At 32.8% G+C, this 19184-nt stretch overlaps 3 protein-coding genes across 6 annotated transcripts; 2 read left to right on the top strand and 1 right to left on the bottom strand.

Moving 5' to 3' along the window:
• Positions 844-7492, top strand: LOC18602548 (endonuclease III homolog 1, chloroplastic). Of its 2 annotated transcripts, XM_007034005.2 has the most exons (11): positions 844-1032; positions 1150-1271; positions 2080-2143; positions 2502-2570; positions 2989-3107; positions 3822-3888; positions 5068-5159; positions 5381-5518; positions 5597-5701; positions 6425-6508; positions 6944-7492. In XM_007034005.2, exons 1-11 carry the CDS (start codon positions 882-884, stop codon positions 7094-7096), a joined length of 1164 nt encoding a protein of 387 aa, XP_007034067.1. In that variant the 5' UTR covers positions 844-881; the 3' UTR covers positions 7097-7492. The 2 variants fall into 2 exon arrangements, with proteins under 2 accessions (XP_007034067.1, XP_007034069.1); XM_007034007.2 differs by lacking the exon at positions 2502-2570.
• LOC18602547 (gamma-secretase subunit APH1-like) lies at positions 7863-11861 on the top strand. 3 transcript variants are annotated; one of them, XM_007034003.2, is made up of 6 exons: positions 7863-8114; positions 8244-8399; positions 8792-8877; positions 9340-9465; positions 9727-9854; positions 10808-11239. In XM_007034003.2, the coding sequence occupies exons 1-6, from the start codon at positions 8002-8004 to the stop codon at positions 10916-10918; spliced, it is 720 nt and encodes a 239-aa protein (XP_007034065.1). In that variant the 5' UTR covers positions 7863-8001; the 3' UTR covers positions 10919-11239. The 3 variants fall into 3 exon arrangements, with proteins under 3 accessions (XP_007034065.1, XP_007034066.2, XP_017975310.1); XM_007034004.2 differs by lacking the exon at positions 10808-11239 and adding an exon at positions 10267-10591 and having other exon boundaries at positions 7864-8114; XM_018119821.1 differs by lacking the exon at positions 10808-11239 and adding an exon at positions 11279-11861 and having other exon boundaries at positions 7869-8114.
• LOC18602546 lies at positions 12649-16785 on the bottom strand. The gene is made up of 8 exons (XM_018120441.1): positions 16604-16785; positions 15658-15834; positions 15441-15503; positions 15159-15225; positions 14903-15003; positions 14411-14455; positions 13683-14153; positions 12649-13089 (listed from the first exon to the last, which is right to left on the bottom strand). Exons 2-8 carry the CDS (start codon positions 15790-15792, stop codon positions 12919-12921), a joined length of 1053 nt encoding a protein of 350 aa, XP_017975930.1. The 5' UTR covers positions 15793-15834; positions 16604-16785; the 3' UTR covers positions 12649-12918.

The raw sequence follows: 19184 nt of genomic DNA, 5'->3' as shown, positions 1-19184 counted from the left end.
TTATAATATACATATATTTAATTTATACATAAGCATTACTATAACTTATAATAGACTTTATTTACATGATTACGCTTAATAATTTTATTAGTTATCACCCTTAATTTTATAACATATTGTTTATAATTAATTATTATTTATACAAACTTTGATATATATAAAATATTTTAACATATAATTTGTATCATTAATTTATATATATAATAAAGTAATATATATATATATACATATATTTAATTTATACATAAGAATTACTATAACTTATAATAAACATTATTTATATGATTACACTTAATAAATTTATTAACTATCATCTTAGATTTTATAACATATTATTTATAATTAGTTAATATTTATACAAACTTTGATATAAAAACATTATAACTATATAAGTTATATCATTAATTATATATATATAATTATGGATGAAGTTTATAAGTTTTAATATTATAATTTGTAAAAAAAAAGTGATAAAATTAATTTTATTATTTACTGATTATTATACTGTTAGCATAATAAATATTACTTATTTAGTTTTATTATTTTAATTTGTATGGTGACATGTTTAGTTATTCCATTCTCTCTTATTTTCAATGAACACTGAACAGTAATTCCATTTTCTCCTAACATGGCGTGTGAGGTACTCATTACCATTATTTTTCAGTTACCTAATGTAGTAGAAGGGATTATGCAGGGCAAATGCTATGATAAGTTTAATATAATTGCAAAGGTGTTAGAATGTTACTGGTTTTGACCATAAAAAAGAATTAGGCATTGAAAAAACATCAATTTTGAATTCACCCTCTATTTTCCTAATTATTAAAATAATAATATTTCCTACTACACTCCTCATTGCCCCCTAAATTACGAAGACAAAAACAATGTATGCTGTACCCAGAAGTTTTCCACTTGGATTTGGCGTTGGCTTGGGAGGAATGAAATTGAACAGCAAAATGCCAAAAACAAGACTCGCCTTCAAAACCCTTTCATCATCATCAACAACTGAAGTTCCTTCTTCAGACCCAAACCCAGGTTTTCTAATGGGATAATAAAGATATTATTTACGTGCTTGTATTCTTATAAATTTCTTCTCCGTCCTATCACTTTCTTCTTATTCTTTCCTTACTGTAAACTTTTGGGAATTTGCAGGTTCTGAAACAACGGACAACGTTTCTGTGCCAGCAGTTCGAGTTTTTACAAGGAAAAAGAGGGTTAAAAAGACAGTGGATGTTGTACAAGAGATTCCCAAAGCAGAAAATAAGGGCCTTAAGGTAAGGCCATTATTTTTTTTCCCCTTTTTTTCCCTTGAGAATCAGACGGCAATCTTTTTTTATTTCATATTAATGTAACTTTTTTTGGGCATGATTAATGGGTTTACATTTGTTTGTTATCTGCTGTAAACATGATTACAATGTCTTGGTTATGTATTTTTTTTTTTAAATGTGGAAGAAGGATTATTTCTTTGACTAATGGTCTTCCTGACTAATTGAATTTTTATCCTGTGTGATTTTAGAAAATGCATATACAGTGAAATTCATCATTTGATAATGAGTTAGGGACTAATATTTGATGCGCTGACAGTTTATAGCTTCTATACATGGTCAGGCCACCAAATGCTGACTACTCATTAATGAGGTATTATTTTGAAGGAAATAAAAGGTTGATAAGGTCCCAAAACGGCATCAGTTTTTAATATCAGTCTTTTATTTCCTTCAAAATAATACTTCTTTAATAAGGTGTTAGGATTTGGTGACCTGCTACTCTATAGAAGCTATACATTGTTAGTGCATCAAATATTTTCCCGTGTGTTATCACTGTATCACTCAAAATTTAAGTTTGACTACATTTTTACTTGTAAAGATTCTTTTGGTCCAATAAACTGAGTACACAATATGGAATAGCCCTCCTTTTTAGAATTAAACCTGTAAATCCTATAGGACTGGATCCTAGGTTTTGGTACTAAAGGACTTTATCAACTAGGCTATCTAGTTTCCTCTTTTTAGTTTAAAAGATTTGGTTGTAAGTTTTAGCAGGATAGAGTAATTCTTAACCATACAACCATTTAAATTTTGTCTGCAGCTGTGTGGCCTACCAGACATAGAGGAATTTGCATACAAGAAGGTAGATGGTCCTTCTCTGTCTGGTAAGATTTCTGTTGCAATGCTATGTTCCTATGAGTATAGCATTTGGTGAAAGTTTTTCCCGAAAAAGTTTATTAGATTGACAATGTCTATGCATGGAGTTATGACATATTAGGGAATAATATCAGGATGCTGTACTAGTTCACCATCCTGGGCAACTTGTAGATTGCTATTATGCTGTATTCATATTGCAGTCATGAGCACATATGGACTCCCATCCTAAAAAACACAAACAAGCACATAGATGCACAAATGCATGGGCAGTGGTATATACATATATTCATTTTTGTATATTAATGTCCATTTTTAATGGATAATGTCCCTGGCTCTGACTGGTTTCACATAGCAATGGCTTTGCAGGGAAGTCAAAGTCCACATCTGATGAGATTAATGTGGGAACTGGTATTGCTTCCCCAGTTGGAATAGGAGGTAAATGGTGAAAAATTGTGCATGAGTAATGGTAATTGAAATTGCAAGGGAAGAAGAGAGTTTGCCCAAGGAGTTTATTGACTTTAAAGAGAAATTATAAGTGCATGCCAATTTGCTCTACCTTGTAAACCTTTTCCTCCTATATGTGAATTAAATAGTCTGTTTAAGTTACCAAAGTTTGCAGTTGGTCTTTTCATCCTATTATCATGATTTAAATGTAGCATATTTATAGACTTCTGCCTCAAGGATGTGTTTGGATTGTTAAGTAGATTGTCTCTTCTTAATGTAGATGTCCATATAGATTATAGAATGATTAATAATTTTGATCAACAAGACATTCTCCTTGTGCATTTCTTTTGAGAGTATAAACTTCTGAATTACAGATGCATTTGCTATTGATGTGTTTGATGTGATACAGGCAATGCACCTGCTAACTGGGAAAAAGTTCTTGAAGGAATCCGTAAAATGAGGTCTGCAGAAGATGCACCTGTAGACACTATGGGATGTGAGAAAGCTGGCAGTGTTCTTCCTCCTAAGGTACAATCTTTCATTCTGGTGTAGGTAGATATATTGGAAGAATGGATGATTGAACTCTGGTGATTCTTAATTCATCCTTTCATACTGTACTCTTACCATTTCTGGTGCCATTTTTGGTTCTTCAAGGTCTTGTATTTTGTATTTGAGTCTTTAACGAATTATTTGTCATCAAAATTTGGGATTTAAAAAAGAAGGGCACCATGCTTTATATCATTTGAGACCATCACATAAAATTGATTGAATCCACACATATTTATTAGCTAGAGAGACTCCATAAAGCCAATGGAGAATGTACTTCATTGTAATTTAAGTAGTTTTAAATGCCTTTTGCAGACAAATAACTTGTGATTATTATAGCCACTTTGCAGCACCAACTGGTGTAGTATAATATTCAATGTTGACCATGAATATGTTAGATGGATGGACAGGTTTCATATCACATCATTAGCTACAAAAGGTTTTATAATGACATATTGATATTTTCTTATTAGCCAGGACACTAGCTTCAAACTCCCTCAATGGGGTCTGGATTCTGGAATTACAATTTCATCAATGATTGGTACTTATTGCAGTGTTTGCTGAAGATCCCTTGTGTTGTGAAGACATTTTGTTTCAGATTCTCATTTACTGATGCTTTTCTATATCATGGAACTTTTATTTATGCTTGAAACATGTTATAAATGGATTTGTCTTCTATATCTCACTATCTGTCAGGAAAGAAGGTTTGCTGTCCTGATATCTTCACTACTATCCAGCCAAACGAAAGATCATGTTACTCATGGTAACTTCCTAGTCTTTTGGTTTAATTTACAATTAATATGCCTCTTTAACTAATCATCTTGTTGAAGTATTGCATGTTGTGGTTATAACTTGCAACGGTAGGAAATCAGGACACTAGTGCATGTTTGCTTGGAGATAGGGAAAAGTTTTCCATTAGAAAATTCTTTAGAATTATACTTTGACAACTGTATTATGATATATAGATCTCTTCAAAGCATATCATGGTTATGGTTAATTGTAATCTAAAATGAAATACTGCTAAGATACTGGTCTCAGCATTTGGTAAAGAGCAAAAATATTACAAAGTAAATAGGTCAGCTTCAAATATAGCTGTAGAAATCAAAATAGGACTCCCTGTTAAGTCTCTACTTTGATTGCCTAATAAAAGCTGCCACAAAGTGTTATAATCAGCTTAGAATTGTTCCCAATACAAAGCCTTATAATAAAATCTCAGCGAGAAGTGTTTAATGTTGATTGTCAATATGGGTTCATTTTTCCTTTTTACAACTGGATCCCTCAGAAAAATTTTCTCATGTTCTTAGTGAAAAAGTGCATCATCATTGAAACCTGATGCATGATGCATATATTGTTCATTGTGATTGGTGAATTTCAATCCTCATATCAAGATTCTCTAAAGTAAATATACACTTTTGAATTTAAGGGATGCCTTAAGAGTTCATGCTTGTAGTCTTAACTGTGGAGGGGAATGATGCAGAGGAAGTTATACACTTTTGAATTTATAGATAAGCTGGACTCATGGGGAGAAGAATTGCTCCTTGTAATAAGAAAAGTATACAGCAGTACATAATCATTCTAGACACTGGGAATCATATTAGAGTTTCTTCTATTACCTGTAAATTTGGGAGATTTTTTTAATTGTGTGAATTGCTTCAAAATTATAGTGGTACAAGATTACAACTTGTTGTGTTGTCAATGGTCATGCAAACAACTAAGAGTAGCTTCGAAGCAGTCCAATGCCACTTTCAAATTTCACATTATCAATTAGCTAAGGATGCATAATATGAAATGTAAATGATTGTATTATGTGAGGCTGTCATCATTAAAACCTTGCAGATGCTTTGTATTTTCTGATGTAGATATTATGATCCTTTGTGTTAATCGGATATCCTGACTTTGTCAATTATGTTATTCACACTCTCACAAAGATACCCCTGTGCAGGTGCAATTCAACGTCTCATTCAGAATTGTCTTATGACTCCCGATGCCATTGATAAAGCTGATGAAGCAACTATTAAGGACTTGATCTACCCGGTATGTTTTTCTAGGAGTCACTTGAAAAAGTAGGTATATACTTTTTGACATGTGCAAGTCCAGACTAAGTGACTAACCTGAAGAATTATTACTGTGAAAGATGCATTTTTTGCCTGTAACTTTAATCCTATTGCCTTCTCTATCTCTTCCCCTCTCCCCTTCGCTTTGCGCTCTCCTTAGCTACTGCAGTAGTTATGAAATTTCATATTTGTTTGTTTTAGGTTGGGTTTTATACAAGGAAAGCTATTAATGTGAAGAAAATTGCAAAAATCTGTCTCATGAAGTATGATGGGGACATACCAAGCTCATTGGAGGAATTACTCTTACTTCCAGGGATAGGCCCTAAGATGGCTCATTTGGTAGGGGCTAATTGCATAACTTATTTAAGTTGGAGGTATGCTGGATTTCTAAAGTCATTTGGTTGTGGGGTGCTTTAGGTTATGAATATTGCATGGGATGATGTTCAAGGGATATGTGTAGATACTCATGTGCACCGCATTTGCAATCGGCTTGGATGGGTGTCTCGGCCAGGCACAAAACAGGTACCTCATACATAAATCATTTCCAATATTAAAACTTCTTAGTTTACATATCCATCTGAATTTAATCAGGATTGTAGTCAATTCCAAATTTTGTAACTTAGTAATGCATTTCAGCATTTCAAGGCAACAGCAGATGTATTAGACATGATTTTGCTACCTTTTTGGTGTAATTGCATGAAGCTGCCCTTTTGTCACTGATTATGTACATCATTACTTCTAGCTTCTGAAGGGAGATGACATGGATTTGATGCTTGTAAATATTTTGATGAGTGCATTAATACACCTTTTGGAGGAACATATCGGGGAAACAACCCAGTTAGAAGTCATCAGAATATTTTCTACTCACCTAAGTTATGGTTAACAAGTGGATGGAAGGCCTCTAGAGTTGTTGTACCTTGTGACAACTTTTACTTGAAAGAAGCGAAATAATATTTGTTCCTCTCTCTTTCCCCATTTTTATTTTTCCTAATCATCACTTCTTCATAAATATGTTCATACAACTTCAATCTATGTCAAGTGAACTTTAAAACCTCATACAAATAATGGCATAAGAAAAAAAAAAGAAAACCTCATACAAATAATTTGATGTATTAGTGCCGAGTCACTACAAATAGGAAATACAAGTTGTCTTTCTTCCATGACAAATTTGTTTAATGGATGTCCTTTCCCTCTTCATACTAACCAAATGCCATATCAGTACTCATTATCGTGTCGGTTTGCTAGAAAACTTTATATCCGGAGGAAACAAGAGTGGCATTGCAACAGTGGCTTCCAAAGGAGGAATGGGTCCCAATTAACCCTCTTTTGGTATGTATTGCTAGTTCATTTATCTGACTTGCATGCACATACATATGTCACGCTTAGATGGGATGAATTTAGATGCATGCATAGATTATCATCTTTTCGATAAGGGTCTGTAGATTTATTTGTATAAAATCTCCTTTTCCTGATTAGCCTCGAGTATGTGAGTTTGCCTACATAACATGAAGCACAATTTCAAATTTCCAATATCCTCATTGTAAAGTTTGGAGAAGTTTCCAATCTTGAGATAATTAAGTAACAAATTCCAGATCCTTATTTTATAAAACTAAATAATCTGATTATATAGTTTGCTTTCTTCAACAAGTATGCTGCAGTTTCTTTTTATATTATGTTACAAAAGACCCATGTGCCAGCCCTTGAATTTATCCAATTAATGCCAAACAATGTCTTGCTTTTATGACTAAATTTGAATTAAAACAGGTGGGATTTGGCCAGACAATTTGTACTCCACTCAGGCCACAGTGTGAAGTCTGCAGCATTACTGAGTTTTGCCCGTCTGCATTCAAGGAAACTTCAAGCCCGTCCTCCAAAGTAAAAAAGTCTGGTGTTACAAAAAAGCTTTCATCAAGTTAGTTCTTGCAAAGGGATTTTAGTGTCATTTTCTTCTCTCTTCCAAAATTTGCCCTTCTGTTTACGAAGCAACCCAGGAGGGGGGAAAAGCATCAGTCAAGGTTGTTCTATCTTGTGCTGTGGATAGGATGTTTTTGCAAGTATTGCTAGGAGTGGACCTTCCTTTGTATATTTTTGTGAAAGGGCTTAGAAGCAATATGAATTTGGGGCAATACCAGTGTATAGTTCTTACAACAAACCTATATAAACACTAATTCGGAAATTCATTGATACCCTCAAGGGTGGGAAATCAGCGGCCGGGTAAATTGGACTGTAATTTACAGCAACCCCCTTATTCTAATATCTATTAGATGTATGGATATCCTATTTGACGATTAGAGATGTTGATGTTTTGTTTTCCATTTTACCAGCAGCATGAGGTAGTTGATTTCAATTATTTGCACTCAGTAGGAAGGACTAGCAGGTTTGATCATATATGTTTGCCGAAATGGAAAGTGTATTTGCACAAATAGTGCATTCTTTAGAGGAATTCAGTCATTTACATGCTTAGGCCCAGGCAATCAGCATAATGTTAAAATGAACTGTAAGTCCCTCATCTTTTAATAAATTGTTTTACTTTGATCGCTGAATTTTCCAATTGCTCCGTTTTGACTCCCCAACATTTATAAGTTGTTACAACGATGGTCTTATTGTTACATAACTCTATTAAAAAAATGGAAGGACTGAACTGAATATTTAAAAAACTTTTAGTGCCTTTTAGCAAATTCCACCATGGGATTGAATAGAGGAACCGGGGGCGAGGGGAAAATGATCGTATTTCTTCAATGAAGAAAGCTTAATATTCCAACACCATTCCAATTCATGTCAAGGGAAAGCGAAGAAGAGAAAACGAAAATCAGAGAAAAACAATGACAGTAACGGCAGGGATAGGGTACGCGTTGCTGGCGTTAGGACCGTCTCTCTCACTCTTCGTCTCTGTTATCTCCAAAAAACCCTTCCTGATCCTCACTCTCCTCTCCAGGTTTCCCTCATTTTCCCTCCGTTTTCACTCTCATCAAACAAACCCAACTCTGGGTTTTTTTTTCCTATTTTTTTAAACGCTGAATTTGTTGGTCACTTTCAAATTTTAATTGGGTTCGTTGTAATGCAGTACGTTGGTTTGGCTTATAAGTTTGATAATATTATCTGGAATATGGAGAGCTTTCCTTCCTTTGAAATCAACAACATGGTGGCCCTTTGCAATTCTTATATTCTCATCCGTTGCCTTTCAGGAAGGACTTCGCCTTCTTTTCTGGAAAGTTTACAAGTAAGCCAATTCAATTATTTTTAGGTAGTTGTTTTCGCCTCGATACCTGTCTTTTCTTTTCAGAAGTAGAAAGTAAAAACACTCGTAAGTTCTTATCTAGGGAGAACGAAAACTTGTGATTTGTACTTTGTTGGTGATTTATTTTTGTAATTTGCTTATTTTTAATCAATAATGTAGTTGTTGCTATCTGCCATTTTGTTTCAATTTTTGTAGCAAACTTTAGAAGAAGAGAAAAAGAAATGATAAAACTGAAGTAGTAAAAGTCAATGAAACAAGTAGAGTGTTAAAGAACATAGAGAGGGTCCTTCATTAGTTGTATAGTTATGTACTGGTGTATAACGCTGTTTTGCTGTGAACCCAAGTTGGATAAAGGCTCATATGAACTTTCTCAGGAGATTAGAAGACATATTGGATGCTTTTGCTGATAGGGTCTCAAAGCCACGCCTATATCTGACGGATAAGATGCAAATTGCTCTAGGTAAGATTTGAAGACGTTTCTAAATTCACCATCTGGTTGTCTAAAATACTGTTCTGTACTTGCTTTGGAATTGACCGTGCAAAGATTTTTCTGTTAGAATTGATACATAAAGGGCAAAAAAATACTTGTATTTTTGAAGCACTGTTGTAGGACAGAGTGAAGGTGATTTTTTTCTGCAGTTTGTAAAATGACCCCTTTCAATTATTCAGTCAGGCCCTTTGCTGTACTGACTTTGCAGTGGATTCTAATTCTAGGAAGCCTCATGTTGTATGCAAGACATGTTTATTGGGAATATAGATTATAAGCATAAATCTGGCCATATTATGATCCCCTTTTTCCCTTATTCTTGTTGGTTTTTCTGGAAATAATAAATTATATTATTATCACTTTTTATGTTCTTTCTGAACAGTATTTCTTGCTCATTTGATTTATGCACTGATATGTTTCCATTAACTGCATCAGCTGGCGGGTTAGGTCATGGTGTGGCACATGCAGTGTTCTTTTGTGTTAGCCTCTTAACACCGGCATTTGGTCCAGCAACCTATTTTGTTGATAGGTGTTCACAGATACCATTTTTCCTTGTTTCTGGTGAGTTATGTGTTTTTTCTATAAATTCGTTACATGCATCTTATATCTTTGTCAATTGCATTTATACATCAAGCATACCTCTATCTGCAGTTTATATGCACTGTTTTTCATTTCATGCTACCTTAGACTGAGATTGGATTACTGGAATGGAACTCTAGGACTAGTTGGTTTCTTTGTGGATTGACACCTCTTACAAACTGTGTAAAAATTGGATTTGCAGTTAAGTTTGTATTTTCTAATAGCTTTTATCTATCATTGCAGCAATCATTGCTCTTGCATTTGTAACGATTCACACTTTCTCAATGGTTATTGCATTTAATGGGTATGCTGAAGGGAATAAAGTGGACCAACTTTTTGTTCCCTCAGTCCATCTTGCTGCTGGAATGATGGTAAGCCTACTTTTATTTTACATGTTTATGTCATACCTTCATGTTCAGATGGACATTTTATCAAGTCTGACTATTTGCAAAAATGCTAATCTCTAAACAGTGATAGTTTTGATTCCATGGATGGATTTGCTATGTAGCCATATCAATTTGAGCCATGCAATTGAAAGGCATAAAACAACTGTTAATATCTATTTTCTTGCTGAAGTGGATGAACTTCATTTGTTCAGACCTGTTTTATATAGGACAGGGTTAGAAATTTTGGAAAATAGGGTTTATGCCGATGGTAGGAATTAGGGTTAGGTTTAGGGAACAGCTTATCTCAAAAGAGGGCTGAAACTGAAGGAAAAAATTGCTGGAAATTTAGGGCAGCAAGAATACTAAGATTTAATTGGGGTATTGTGGACTTTGGCAGGTAGGCACAAATATGGTTGGAAGTCACAAGGATTGTGATCTCGGTTTTAAAGAAGAAGAGAATCTTGTTTAAAGGAAGTGGTCTCTGTGCTGTGAATACTAAACCGGAAACACTGTAGGAAAACTAATTAGACCTTGAATGGTAGCTCAAAAGAGTTAATCATGTAACTGTCATGTCTACTGGTTATGAAGTATGGTTTTTCCTTTTCTGGCATACAAAATAAGAATAACTTTTGTAATGTTGAACTGTGGATACACCTCCCCTCTCATTCCCTCCAAAGTTAAGAAAGCGGAAGAAAAGAAACTCTCATCCTTGGTTTGCTTTATTTGTATATAACTGGCCTTTGTTTTTTTTTTTTTTCAAAAGTGAAAGTATGCTATGTTGATGTTACACTTTCATAATAGACATTGATAAGGGGCATTATGAGAAGGTCAAAACAGTTTCTTTTGGCATCCTTTTGACCCTAACAATAAGGGGAAATTTTAGTGCTTAGTTCGAAACAATGTTGTTTTACATTTAGCATTTCTCCTATAAATACCAGAAGGACCAGTGCTACAAGCAAGCTCTCATGTTGGTTGTTTGTAAACAAGCCGAATTACAAGAAGGTTTTTCCTGTTGGTCATTGGAAGGCACCATGTTCAGTTTGCTATAAATTGCTTCATCATATTAGTAATACTGAAATGCATGATGCTGTTGTAGAAAAAGAATTTGGTGAAGTAGCCCTAAGAGTTGATGCTCACTCTTTGGTGCCTGTAGAATCATTTAACCCAAGATAGTTTAGAATATAGCTGTTGGTTATGAAACAAACTGCCTTTCCTTTGACACGTCAATAGTTTGTATGTGCCGACTTGTAATGGTCAAATTAGCTCCCTTCTCTCTCAAGTTTAGCTGTACTGTAAATTTTTGCAGCTTGTCCCCATCCTTTCTGAATTTAATGTTTTCTTGCAAGGATTGCGTGCATAATTCTTAACAACTTGTTTTTCCTTCTTTTTTTTTCATCATTTCTCCCAAGACTTTGATAAATTTTGCATCTGGTGGCTGCATTATTGGGATTCCTCTTCTCTTCTTGATGGCAATCTTGACATTGATGCACTGTGGGAGGATGGTGTGGAGAAGTTTAACTGAAAACCAAAGGCAAGGTAATTCATAACAACCACAAACTTTTGCAAATCCACCTTTGTTTAGTTGCACCCGCACAGTTCCTATGATGCGGGGTGGTGGACATCTAAGCCAAGTGAATGCTCCTTTTTGAATGAAATAAGTTTGCAACATCGAAGAACATTCTTTCAAACCCGTGTCTAGTGGCTTATTTGTGTATCTACTTGTTTATGTTTGTGAGGCCTCATGGAGTTGTATAGTTTTGGTGTCTTCTCACAGGGATGGGTAATTCTTGCAGTTTATGTGGCAAGACAGCATTGACAAGTTTCTTCAACATACAGTCATGTATTTACTTTGTCCAATTCAATGGACATTAACAGTTTGGTCTACCCTACTTGGGAACGACATAATTTTAGTTCTATTTTCAATTTGATCATATTGTGAAACCATGGATTTATGTTGAACGCCATCGTTAATTACACTCTGCCATTCTCTCCTACTGTTTGTACCCTGGAGTCTTTCTTCTTCACCTCCATTTCTTTTGGGTATCAAGACTCGCAATGATAAAACAACTATATTACCAGTGTAACAGACACGTTCAAATGTTACTATACTGTCTGTATAGCTCTGCATTGAATTTTGTCACCGTCGAATTCAACTTTATCATTGTAATTTTAACTCTATTTTGGATAATGATTAACAGCAATAATTTTGATTGGTGGATAGTAATAAAATTGAAAAAAGTTTACTTGACAATAAAGAATTATTAAAAAAAAATTGATTTGTCAATAATTGTTATATACATTTTTTGTCTAATGTGAAATTTAACGTCATAATTTTTATTTTTCAAATTGATTTAAATTGTGTAAATAGAATACTTATGGCATGCTTTTTTATCGCTAATTTTTATTTAAAAGTTCAATCAAAATAAAGTACAGTGACAAAATTCAACACAATTGAAGTAGAGTATAATGAAAAACTCAATTGAGTTACAGTGTGTATGGCAAATTTGATATTTATCTCAGATTTTGATAGTAATCTAGTTATATAAGTGGACATATATAACAATATTAGTATTACTGTTTTTCATATTTGCATGTATACTGATATTTTGTACTTACAATATTAACATTTGAGTATGATTAGTCTTCCGGCTGTACACCCATCGCTTCCCATCTTTTCCACCCAGTCAATAGTCTCACAACTAGTCATATTTGGCAAGCAGGCAATAAGGAAGCTTCCACCTCCACCTTTCTTATGCAAAAAACCAGTGAAAAATCAATATAACAAAGAACATTAAATCTTAGGCTTTGAATTAACTAACTGTTTGATTTACATTTAAAATGGAACAAAATAGGGGAAAAAAATAAAAAGAATACAACAGACATGGTAGCAAAATTAGCCTTCAGTAATCTTTCTGATCCCAATTTCATTATTACTACCAAAAGAATCAACACAATTTCTTATATGTATTACACCAATAGGACAGAAAAGCAAAAAGACAATACTTGTAATCAGTTTAGCAGGCATTTATGCATGGTTCTGGACTTTGTTTCACTTGAGAAAGAACTTCCAAATATCTCGATCAGCCACCTCTTTAATTAAATGGGCTCCAAATATGCCTTCTTCATCGACTAGACTTCTGAGGTGCCGTGCTGCATTGTTGAAGCCAACATAATTCTTCTTTGTTGCCAAGTATAATACTCCATACGGAGGCCTCAGACACTGGTTGTGCAAAACGTGGAGTAAAATTAATAAATTACAGTTGAAATGCAGAGAAAATAAACATAGAAAAACCCAAAACTGAATTTCATAATGCATCCAGCTAAAAGAAAATGAAATTATGAGGGGAAGTCAATAGAAGTAATCGCATCAAGGCAGAAAGCAGATAGTCAAAAATGTATACTGCAATATGGCTAGGGCGTGACCTAAGGTTCAATACAAACACAAGCTTACTTCAAATCAGGCATTTGTCCAGATGCCAATGTCACTTCCATCAGTCCTTTTTTTTCCTTTTGCTGTAACCAATCATTCAGGTTGATCATGATAATTTTAGTTGGTAAGAACCACTTAGGGTTATTGAGCAGATTACTCTCAACCTATCTATTCAGTCTTTTCAAAATTAGTTCAATGCCAGGATAGGAGCAGCAGCAGCAACAACAAAAGTATCTAAATCTACATACCGTTCCCAATTATTTCCAATAATATTTCATAATCTTCCACAAAATGGACAAGGACATGATGAAGACCGAGGTACCCTTCTTTCCTAATTCATGGAACCAAGGTCATAAGTAATACTAACAAGTTAAGAAACTAACCTTCTTAATTAGTGCATATAACTTCTTCAAAGAGGAAACTGAGTATGGAATTTCTGTCATTAAAATAACATCATAACCACCTTCTCCCTGATCTATCTCACTAGCTCTTTCCCATGCCCGGCTTCCTGAAAGCTTTCTTGATCTCCTTGAGGAAATTTCCTGTGCTATGATGCTACCATCTTGGCTACTGCATCCATCCATGAAATCCTCCTCGGAGAAGCTCAAGCTCATTCCTGTAGTCACTTCAGACACATCATTCCGAACAACAGACAATACAGTGGGGAGTTCTTCCCAATCCCCAGCATAGAAGTGCACTGTTGGGGCAAGTGTTTGTCTGGATGGAGTCAAAGGACTCTCAGGCTGTCGACTCTGCCTGTCCCGAGCTTGCTCAAGGTTTGCAAGAACATTTGGTATGGTAGTACATCTAATAGTTTCTGCACTGAGGTCTTGAAAGTGCACTGTACAAGCACCCTGTACCAGAAAAAATGAATAAAATCGAGTGGAAGTAGATCTTTCATAAAAATAACTGATTATTTTTCAGCATATGTCTAAGCCAGTTGCTCTCATTTATCAGACTCCCCCTACCTACCCCTTTTTGTGTGTGTGTGTGTGTGTAATTCCCAATATATTAATAGTTGATACCATTAATATCTAATAGAATTACTAAGATAAAAGAGATACAGACAGCACATAAGAGGAACAATCTAAAATCAATAAATGGAGCATACCTTCAGACAAGCAAAAATCCCAGGAAGTCCATAGCCACAACCCAGCTGTAAGAATTATCAAATAGGATGATTAGCTCACATTCTATATCAAGGAGAACTAGAAAACAGGGAAATTAATTCCTTAACTCTTAGGTTTTATTCCATGCATGGAATTCAGAGAAGCACAAGAGCAAGGAAGCTTATAACATCTAGAACTATTCTAAAATTGCAAAATAAAGTTTGAATTTGTTTAAAAATGGCAAAGAACAAAGATATTCAAGCGCAAATTTATGTTGATTAGTTCAAGCTGAACATAACAGCCAAAATCCTTTTCTACTCTGAGTACATTTACCAAACATTTTAACAATATCATCTGGATCTAAAACACACTTTTCAATAAAGAAAAGGAAAACACTGAGATATCATGTTAATAGTTAAAAATAAATTCAAAGAAAAGAAATCAAGTACTACATGCTCCGATGGCTAATGTTTTCAGATTTTTTTATACATTACCTCAAGCACCCTTTTCCCTCTAAAGCTCAACTGTCCATCACGAATCTCATGCTTAAGGACGTTAACAAGATCGATAGAGCTGTCCCAAGATTTCAGAAACCCTGCAAAACAAAATTATTTTATAGCTGTTAGTTACAACTTATTAATTTGACAAGTCAACACATGAACTGACATCAATACTTTGTAACAATAAACATAACTTTTTAAATAAAAAGTACCATTCATTAAAAATTAATGCATAACTAATATGCCCTACCTTCAGGTTTTGAGGATATCAGTTCGGAACCGGTGAAACCAATAATATCAGCAACGCTAACCCTTCCCTGTAAAAGGTTCAAAAAGTATCCGCATGCATATCAGAAGCTGTGTCTTTAAAATAGTACTACTACTGAAAGGACAAATATATACATGAACACCACATGTGTATGTGTGGATGTGAAAGAGGGAAGAAAGAGAGGAAAGTCTAACAAAATATTAAAGTGAGCAAGAAAAGATACGAAGCTGCCTGATAAAGCAATCCAAAAAGAAGTCAATATACCTTGAACACATTGAGCCCTTGCAAGTCTACATTATCCCCAGCATACTTATAAGGATGAGCTGTCTGCACAATAGCAGAATGTCTTAATTTTGAAAGCAAGTTTAATCCCCATCACTTACATACTAAGCAATCTCATTGCATGATAGTCAACCATTTGTATCTTAAGTAACACATTTAAATTTCACAAGTAATTCTTGACAGGGAGAAAAAAGTACACCTTTGAAGGGAGAATCTCCACAGCTGGTGAAGGGAGATGGACATCTCTCTCTGATACAGTGGACACGCTTTGGCTTCCTCGATCTTGGGGCACCAAGCCTGGCAAGCATTGTGCAAGCAGTGATGGTGCACGCATCTTGGTCTGACACTAGGAAACAGGTTTTTAGGTACGAAGAACCTGAAGATATCAACATTTTCCATTAATATGCAGATCATTCCTTGAAATCATTACTACCAGCAATAAGAACCCTTTTGTAACAAGATCAAAATCACACATCAAGAGAAATAAGGAGCTAAAAACTACCACTGCAAAATCTATAATGAGAAAAGTTGCAGAAAGAGGAACAAAAGGAAATAACTGATAAGGTCAGTTTTACAACTAAATGTACCAGAGCCAAAATCTTACACAAAATACCATGAGGTAATTCAACTTTCATGGGAACATCTAAATTTTCTAAGAAGACAAGACAAGAAAATTCGGCAAATTTGCACTTAAAAACAAGGCACATGCTTACACATTAATGACATCAAAATCTTTAATTTCTTTTATAGGTAACTTGGAACCATTAATGTTGGAGGCAAATCGTCAGGCACAAAAACAAAACCCAAAATTTTAATTTCTTCAAGAACCATCAATAAATAAAGATTATAAACAAAGTTCATGCATAAATCACAAAAGACTAACATTATGGAGAATTAATGAAAGTCAGGATGAATCGAAATCTTAATTTTCATCAGCAGAGTCGAACTCAAACATAACAGGATCAACTTAATCTAAATTACTAAAAATGAAATGCTCATAACATTCCAACAAAATACAGCATAAAAAGGTCAAATTACCAAAGATTTTCTAAAAACATGAAAATTCCAGAAAATTAAAAACAACCCACATCAAAATTATATCAAACCAACAAAACCCAGAAGCAAAAAAAAAAAAAACCTCTTACCCTGAAAGGAGAAATGATCAGCAAACAATCTTTTAACACAATATCAAATTGCTTGAGAAAAAAAAGGGGTATTCTTTTCTTTTATATATTACAAGTAAAGATCAAAGCTTTGTAATTTCTGAGAAAAAATCGTCACATTGGAAAGTCAAAAGCAAAAAGAAAAACAGAAAAGAGGACCCATTTAGACAGAGTGGAGAGGGAGTAGTAGGAAAGAAGGTTCGATTTCAGACTTTGTTTCACAGTAACAGTAAACTTCCTGTTTTACCCCCCTTTTATTATATATTTAATCCTCAATGCCATAACAAGTGAAGTGTCATTTTGGTAAATAAAGGTTAAACCCAGGGGGCGTTTTGTGTTTGTAAATGGCAAAAGCGTTCGTTTGCGTGCTGTTTGCGCTCACCGATCAAGGGTGCATGGCAGTACGGTACAACCCAACGGCTTTTTTATGGATTGTTCTCATGCTGGTGTTGGATTTCGTGTTCCATATAAAAATTATTAAACCACTAAATTACTGATTAATCTTCTTGGTGAAAAAATAATTATACTATATTTAATCTTTTATTTGTTTTTGATATTTATATGGGTAGAAATAAAGAGGACTCCAAATTAGGGATATGTATATACCGGTAAAAAAATCAACTAATATTTATAGTGAAAAATAAATAATCAAGATTAATATATTATAAAAAATAGTAATAAATTGGACAAATTTTTAAAAGATTACTCATTAATTTTATTTATCAATAAAAATTGTCATGGATATTTTGAAAAATATCCTCTATATTTCCGCATATATCTTCATTATTCAACAAAATTCGTGATTTTTTTATGAATATTTAAAATATTTACTAAATATCCACATTTATACATATATATATATATATTCATGAATATTTTAGTTGTATGAATAAAAAAAAGAAATTTATATAGAGTTTAATTGATACCGATGCATTAATAAATTTTTAATTCTTAAGTACATGTAATATTTCATAATTCTTACTTTGGTTTTTCAAACTCAAAAACTTTTAAAATAAAATTTTAAGTTCTAATTTCAGTTGCAGGTGGATTTCCTTTTATGGAAACTTAAATTATTTTACTAAATCATTTAGATTTTGTGATAAATTTAATATATATTTTTAATTAATATATTACTTCATTATCAAATTTTAATATATCTAAAGCCCCGTACTTAATACTTCGAAGAAAGAAAATAAATTCGCATGTTCTTTTTTTTTTTAATCCACATGGAAGTTGGATAGTAGAACTTGGAGAAGAGAACGAAAATTCAATTTGTTTTTTTTTTTTATAGAATACTAAAATGTACAATTTTATATTATTACATTAATAAATTTACAATACGTGATTCTATTATTAATGCATTAACACTTTTTATAATACAAAAAATGCACTTAGTGGAAGGAATCTTATTAGAATACACTTCTCCGTCCTATGTCAAAATCAACTTGACAACTTTTTAAAAAGATTATAATGAATTCATTTTGTCAACCGACCTCCATTATTAGTCTTTATTACATGACGTGCTATGGTTGCTTTTTTTTTTATTCTATTTTCAATAAAAAAGCACAACAAATTTTAATAATACATAAAAATTTATTAATTATTTAAAAATTTTATATAATTTAATATATTTAATTAAATTTTTATATTTTTATTTTAAATTTAATAAATTTAAATTATTAATAAAAATATTATATGATATTGACGTAATATGTTGATATGTCATCATAAATAATAACGTGATATATTGATATAACATAATAATATAATTATATAAAATTTTTTATTATTTATATTAATGTCACGTGAATATTTTATAAATATAAAAAATAAATTATAATTAAACAATCAATAATTATAATAATTTATTTAATAAATACATGTATACTTATTGAATATAATAAAAAATTAAAATTTTATTTAAAATTTTTAAATATTATTTTTTAAAATTTTATGTAGTGGAATCATAATTTTAAATTAATTTTTTAAGCATAAAAAAAAGAAAAATGAGAAATTCTAAGCTAATCCAGTAGGTAGGTTGGCTGTCGTTTCAGGCCACCTCAATTAGAAAAAATTTTGGCGAGTCTGGTCCACGTGGATGACACATGTTATCATTACATTTGACTTGGACTATCATTGACTTGACTTTACAGCACGTTTGTGACACGTGAAAGTCGTTGGCCAATGGAAGGAGTTTGGTGGACCTTAAATAGTAGGAAAACAACAGGAAAGTGCGGAATGTGATTCATGTTTTATTTTAGGTTAAAATTTGATATTTTATTATTAAAGTTTTGAGTCATATTTCGAAATAAAAAGATTTGATTTTCTATGAGATGAGAGATTATTATTTTTTGTTATATAATTTACCATTATATATGTATTTTAAAAAATAAATAATATAGTATATGTGTCTCATAAAACATTTTAAAAAATATAAATAAAATATTTTAATCTCAAATACGAATAAAGAAGATTTTAGAAAACATATAAATATAAACACTATATACCTGTTAAGTTAACTTTTTAAAAAAATAAAAATGACACTCGAATATTTGATTTATTA

Source organism: Theobroma cacao, chromosome 4 (assembly GCF_000208745.1).
Source record: "Theobroma cacao cultivar B97-61/B2 chromosome 4, Criollo_cocoa_genome_V2, whole genome shotgun sequence".
Taxonomy (NCBI): domain Eukaryota; kingdom Viridiplantae; phylum Streptophyta; class Magnoliopsida; order Malvales; family Malvaceae; genus Theobroma; species Theobroma cacao.
This window is presented reverse-complemented; position numbering and strand designations above follow the sequence as displayed.